Source organism: Cariama cristata, unplaced genomic scaffold (genome assembly GCF_000690535.1).
Source record: "Cariama cristata isolate BGI_N322 unplaced genomic scaffold, ASM69053v1 scaffold6132, whole genome shotgun sequence".
Taxonomy (NCBI): Eukaryota; Metazoa; Chordata; class Aves; order Cariamiformes; family Cariamidae; genus Cariama; species Cariama cristata.
The window spans coordinates 69542-76431 of record NW_009605395.1 but is presented as its reverse complement, the minus strand read 5'-3'; the positions used below and the strand labels follow the sequence as shown (position 1 = coordinate 76431).

Here is a 6890-nt window from a genome sequence, read left to right as displayed (position 1 = left end):
ATAGGAAATACCTTTAAAACAAGAAACCGTAATTACCCCTAAAACCAGGAATTCAGCCGTAACCAAAGTAGCACATTTTAAGAACGAAGTCTCGGCGTGGCAGTTGCACGAAATGCAAGATTGTGATAAACTGCTTGGAAAATAAATTATCAGAATCGTCTTAGTCACTTACTGTATATTGCTTTGCGTTTCTTTAATAGAACCACTATTTAAGCAATGGAAAAGGCTAGATCGCTTGGCTTCTTCCATGTTTTTAAATGTGTTTTTCATGAATACAGGAGCTGAGCCAATGACTCTGGGCTCCCCGACATCTCCAAAACCAGGAGCTAGTGCCCAGTTTCTTCCTGGATTCTTGATGGGTGATTTACCTGCACCAGTGACTCCGCAACCACGCTCTTTAAGCGGCCCTTCAGTTGGTGTAATGGAAATGAGGTCTCCGCTACTTGCAGGTCAGAATTTGTTAAATGCTGAAAAAGTGTCCTGAAAGTGAAATGTTGGTTTGTCTTTCTGCTCTGTGTGACTGTTGCAGACTTGAATTCTTGTGGTTTTATAACTTGCTATAAATGAACTCAACTCATTGAATAAACGGTGGCCTCAAGTGTATTCAATGGAGTTTGGCTAAATTCTTCGAAGTAGAGTTACGTTTAATAAATGTTTTAAACATGGCAGTTTTGGTACCAGGAAAGGTTACCTTTACAGGGAAGGTAATATGAACTTCTAGTGAAAAATCAATTCATACAGCTCTTTACAAGTCAGTTGCACATACAGCCATCAATGTTTTATCTTGTTTAAAACAGAGATGTCTGCTGGCAAACTAAATGGAGCTTGTGCAAGCTGATGCTTTCTTTGCAATGAATTCTAAAAAGTCACTTGCAGATTGTCAGACTTCTAAGAACTTGATGGAGAAAAACTAAAAAATACTTCTTAATTACTATGTAGTGGTTGTATTTACAGTCTTGATGTCTACTGTAATTGGGCTGGAATAGTGACTTTTCCTAGCTGTAGATGCTCATCTCTTTCCTTACCTGTGTTTCTAAGATGGTGGTGTGTATGTCTGTTTTCTTCTCTGAGAAGTACAAGTGACTATTTAACAGCTTAATTGATTTATTTCATGTTATGAGTGATCTTGGCTTTTGTATTAAATCAGTTGGTGTAATTGAATTATGTGATTGTGTTAGTGTGCTAGTCATTTTGAAGCAGAAATTGGGGATTAAAATACTGTGAGGTAACTTTAGATACTCTTTTCTTTCAATTTCAAGCAGAATTGGACTCGATGATCCTTATGGGTTCCTGCCAACTTGAGATATTCTATGACTGGTGGTCTGTTGGTCTCCTACTTCTTGCTCTTGTGGTGCCCCCTGTCCCCCCTGCATACTAACCTCTTAAGAAAATATTTATGAAATTGAAAATAGTCCTGTGAATTTCACCTAATTATTTTTAAAAGGCTTGATTACAGCCTTAGAGGATCAGTTCTAGAAAAGGGGGGACCAGTAACATACTAACACAGGCCTCCCAAAATGAGTGATTAAGTACATCACTTAAACGGAAAACCTTGATGGGCGAGTGCTTTGTATAATACACTGTAACAGTTCTTGGATGTGGTAATGATTCAGAGAGGAATTTTGAAACTCAGAATTTAGGATTGGAAAGTACTTCGGAAAAGCTTAATTTCCAAATGTTTTGCAAGTCAAAACTGTTAAGTCAAACTATTTTTTTTTTTTTTTTCCCCTGGGGTGAACCAACACAAAGTGCTCAGAGATATATCAAGATTCCAAAGTTTACAACAGGAGAACAGCTGGCTTAACTTCATCCTGTCTAAATGCAAGCTGGTCCCTGCTCTCAAGACCTTACATTTTTATTTAATATGAAATTACATGGGAAGGAAAGGAATTTGGGCAGTGGGAATGTGAGTGCATGTGCAATGTCTGTGCATTTTTGTGTGGTTCTGTAATATGTGGAATGTCTCAAGTCTGAAAAAACCTTGCTTTTGAATCTCTGCTACAGTGAAATTAGTCTCTGAAACGATTAAAATACACTACTTATCTGCCTTAAAATAGGAAGATGTAGCTATACTCAGAACTTCATAAAAAGAACAAGTGCACATAAGTAGTGAATGTACTGGGTTAATAAGAGGTCTAAAAGTTTTAGATGATACTTGTGTAAATATGCAGTTTCTGACACGTATGTGATATTCTTATGTAGAACATTCAAACCTGAACAGTTTGGTAGGCCAGATGGTTTTGCAAACCACCAGTGAAACAGTCAACAGTCTTTCTTGGCTGAATTTACTGTTGAAGTTTCAAGAACAAGTAGCAGTGGAATAAAATTACAAATTTTCTCATGCTCTTCATTTGTTCCTTGTAATTGCAGGAGGATCTCCCCCACAACCAGTAGTCCCTACACATAAAGATAAAAGTGGCGCTCCACCAGTTAGAAGCATATATGATGAATTATCTAGTCCTGGACTTGGATCAACGCCTTTAACCTCAAGAAGACCAGTAAGTGGCTTAGGTACTGGCCTGTTCTTAGCAGAAGATGTGAGGTAGCTTACTGCTTCGGTCAGTTCTTTAACTCAGTTGTATAAACTGCTGTAGCAAAATGATGGTTGCTTAGTCTCTGTGTTTGGTGCGCCTGTTCCCGTGTAGTCTAAATGAGAGCTGCAATTGTGGAGCTATCTGTTATCATTACTGATTTTCAATACTGTAGAGAATGAAAAATGCAAATCATGCCTCTGCTATGCTTTGTACATTACAAATGCAGGCTTGTTGCAGCTTTTCACCTTCTTGTAAATTTATTGGGCTGCTGATTGCTGGAAGGGTCTAAATATGCATTATATTTTCTTTTAGTGGGCAAGAGAGGCACTTACTGAAATAGAAGCAATTCTGTGCCCAGTAAAATATCTAATCAGAATTTGGGCAGGGAGGTGGGGTTAATTTGGAAAGGATAACAGTATAATTTCTAGAACGTCATTCTAATAATCTCCACTACTTACCTCAGCTGAGCAGTCAAGCGTTAGTAGGTTCTTTTTCAGTGAACATGATTCTTTTGATGCAAGGAGAAGGCCTTTCACTGAATGAGCAGTTTGATTGTTGCCTTCTGAAAAGTTTATGCTGACATTTCAAGTTCTCTGTGAAGGACAGAATCCAATACTGTCTTAAAGGACTGGATATTAAAAAAAAAAGAGCAACTATGAGAACACATGTTGCTAGGTCTACAGGTGCTCCAGTTTGATCTTGTATCTAAGAAATGCCATGATTCAGGCCAAAAAATACACTAAAATTGTTTTGGATATTGAAATCCTTCTATGTTAAAAAGAAAACGACTACTAGCAGCTAAAACTCAAAGTATACCTTCCTTCAGTACAGTTGCACTAAGTAATTGAGAGGGAAAGTAAGTCTGGTGATGAGGAATACAAGTGGGAGTTATACTACTGTGATTTCTAAGCCCTTTAGACAGTGAAAGTCAGATGCTGATGACTTACACTGGCATCCTTTCCATCAGGATGCATGTGAATGTGTGAATTACCATACCCAGCGATAGTGAGATGCCTATTTTGAAAAAGTTAAACTATGAGGTTTCTAAGTATTGGTAAGTAAAGGTACTTGTTTTCCAAAGCGTATGTGATTGGTGTTAGCTAATGGATTTTTCAGTTCTTATCACCTAAAGCTCATCTTAAGTCTGAATAAGCTTTCTTCTTATATGCCAGGAGCTCTTTCTTGTTAGATGATAAAATATTGTAGACGGACCCTGAATCTTGTTGCTCATGGTGCCTCCCTTTTGTAGTTTGCTCTGTATTCCTATACTATCTCTGATACTTGCATTTAAGTCTCTGATCAGGAAAGGTAACTGCTTTCTCTTCTAAGGCTTAGTAATCAGCTGGAAATTCCAGAATGTAATAGTTGAGGCCTACCAAATGTCCAGACTGTGTCTGCTAGGCTGTATGCTAGAATGTAAAAACATTGTCAAATAACTTTTCATTAATAACTTTTAATGATCTTGTATTAAATATACATGTAAATGTCTGTTCTTACTCCTAGAAGTTAGGAGTAACTTAAGGCAAACAATTAATATTCTTGCCTGATGCTTAAGTTACCTGAAAATGACCTCTTGTGATCCGAGAAGCCTACCTGTAAGAATTTGTTACTTTCTGTATTTTAATACAGGGCAGCTTTTCTCTAACACAGAGCCCATTGGTTGGAACTATGCCATCAACTCCTGGAACAGGTAGATGTCCTGTCAAAATATACAATCTACTTTCTCAATACTTTCCTTAGTACACAAAAATCACCAGTGTTCAAGCTACATCCACTCCTTGCTAATTTGCAAAGGAGTTGTGTCTTTATTTACTAGCTTTTCAAAAGGTACATGGATGTGAATAGGAATTACTTTTCCACACTGAGATTGGCTGAATTTCAATCAACTTTACTTATTCTTTATTCAACATTTGTTGTTGAACTGAGCCCAGAGGTGGTTGTACTTGAGTGAAGCAGCCGACATTACTGGGTTGCCTTCCATCTTCCTAAGATTTCTTATCTTACCTTCTTACTAAGCTTAATTCTGCTGTCTTGTTCCTATTTGGCTTCTGTATTAAGCTGCTGGTGCTTAGAGGTCAAGGAGAAACCTGGGTTGCTACTCTTAAAACTTACTAGCATGCTTGCAGATGTGAAGTTTGGATTGACTTACTGTGTGTCTGTGTCTGCAAATAAGTCTCCGTCAGATTCTTCCATATACAAGTGAAATGCTGGATTCTGAATGTATACTTGTACTGTAGGCTCTTAAGCTTATCTGTCTTACAAAAGTAATTTGTTAAACAATGCCATTTCAATTTAACAGCTTCAGGTGTGTTCAGTCCTGCAAGTATTGGGCAGCCTAGGAAAACTACTCTATCTCCTGCTCAGCTAGATCCTTTTTATACCCAAGGTGATTCTCTAACTTCAGAAGATCAACTTGATGACACATGGGTAACTGTATTTGGGTAAGTTGATTTCCAAAGTATTAGAAAAAAACATGGGTGAAGTCTTTGCAACATACAGGAAGAAGTACTTGGACATTGCTTTTGTCTGGCATTCCTAGGTTCTGCAGGAAATACAACTGTGGTTAAAGCCAGCAAATGCATATATTTTAGTGAAGCACCTTAACTTGCACTACATGTTAATTTTTTCGAGTTAGAAAGGCAGCATTCTGCCATTGAGTTGTGTGGCGTAAAAATGCCTAGAAGATAATATTCAAGTCACTGCTTCTAAAATGGCATTAACACACTGGTGTCTTCTGGATTTCTAAAAACTGTTCGTAGGATTGTATTTTAGCACCAGAATTCTTAAACTACTCATCATAATTTTTTGAGTATTTTTTTTTCTGTCTTTCAGATTTCCTCAAGCATCAGCTTCATATATTCTTCTACAGTTTGCTCAGTATGGAAACATATTAAAGCATGTGGTATGTCTTAGTTTGAGACATATTTTTGAAAACATTCTGGCTCATTCTTTAGAAGGCTAAATTTCACAATTTTTACTTAATCTCATACAGATGTCCAATACAGGAAACTGGATGCATATTCGATACCAGTCTAAGCTTCAAGCCCGGAAAGCCTTAAGCAAAGACGGAAGAATTTTTGGTGAATCTATCATGATTGGTGTCAAGCCATGTATAGATAAAGTAAGTTAACAGCTGCTTTTATTTAAATATAAGGCACTCTGGTTTTGGTCTTCCTCTTTATTTTCCCTGACCTCTTTAATTTTTTTTTAATTGCAAAGCGTTGATAGTTCGGTTATATAGGTATAGTCTATTAGACCTTACATGAATTTTTCTTAAGTATTTGTTAAAATTTCTTGCTGAGAAGGATTGTTATGAGAAATCTTTATGCTCCTTGGAAGTTACAATGCACAGAATTCTATTACTGTACAAGATGTGAAGTGAAACCATCTCATAAGAGACAACTGAGATAAGAGTTTCCCAGGCTGGAATTTGTGGCCTTTAGGGGCTGCAATAGATGGCAGATTAAGACTGTTATTGCTCCTAATTCTGTCTCTTTTTTTTTTTTATGTGACTATTTGTGTGATTCTGGCTTTTCAGTTTATCGTAGTACATCAGACTGAAAATTTGTTAGCAAGACAGTCCCAGTCCTGTTCTCCCACCTGCTGCCACAAAAACATGTGCCTTTCTTGTAAGTAGTGGTCAGGGTAGGCATGGCTATATTTCAGTCTGATTTCATCATGAGCTCTTAGTTTCCAGGCATTGACAATGCCCTGACCATTAATTCTTGCAGCAGTTTGCATTGGGTACTGTACCTTAACTTAAGCAAATGACAGTTCTTTTATAGTTCACAGATTATTTTTTTGGCCTCCTCTAAGGATAAGTGATGCTAGAGAGTAATGTAAGCTTTCAAATGTATACCACTATGAGAAGGCAGCCCTAGAAATTGAGCTTGCAATTACTTCAATTTTTGTCAGTTCAAAACATCTCTTTATACTGATTAAAATTCAGAAACAAATGTACTTCAATGCCCCTTTCTTCTGTGGGCTTCTGATGGTAGGGCTTCCAGTCTCTTCTCACCTTATTTACTATTTTGGTGTTCACTTTGTGTCAATGACTGAATTGCCTATAAGCTGATACTCTAGAAGTAATGATCTAAGACATATAATTGTCAGGCATCTGATCGTTATTGCTTTTGAATTCTCATTATGCCTTTTGTGGATAGTGTCCACTTTCAAATATCAATAAATAAACCCATAATCATTAACCTATATTTCTGGAGGCAAGAGAGATTTCTGGAGACTAATCCATTGAAGGCTTGGCATTAGCCTGTAAAACTCTTCCTGGCAATTGAAAACTAGGTATGATGGATTTGACATCAATGCTTAGGCTTCTGATTTAAAAGTAGCAGTTAATTC

At 37.2% G+C, this 6890-nt stretch overlaps 1 protein-coding gene across 2 annotated transcripts in view; it reads left to right on the top strand.

Annotated features, from left to right (window-relative positions):
* Window positions 1-280: 280 nt before the first annotated feature.
* The window catches only part of NUP35 (nucleoporin 35kDa), an 8264-nt gene continuing 1654 nt past the window's right edge, over window positions 281-6890 (top strand). Inside the window, exons 1-6 of one of the 2 annotated variants that reach the window (XM_009695925.1) lie at window positions 281-449; window positions 2371-2498; window positions 4164-4224; window positions 4834-4975; window positions 5367-5436; window positions 5527-5655. In XM_009695925.1, the coding sequence (XP_009694227.1) occupies window positions 290-449; window positions 2371-2498; window positions 4164-4224; window positions 4834-4975; window positions 5367-5436; window positions 5527-5655 (690 nt within the window). In that variant the 5' untranslated portion in view covers window positions 281-289. Of the gene's footprint in view, window positions 450-2370; window positions 2499-4163; window positions 4231-4833; window positions 4976-5366; window positions 5437-5526; window positions 5656-6890 lie in introns of both variants that reach the window. The other variant, XM_009695926.1, reaches the window with a different exon arrangement.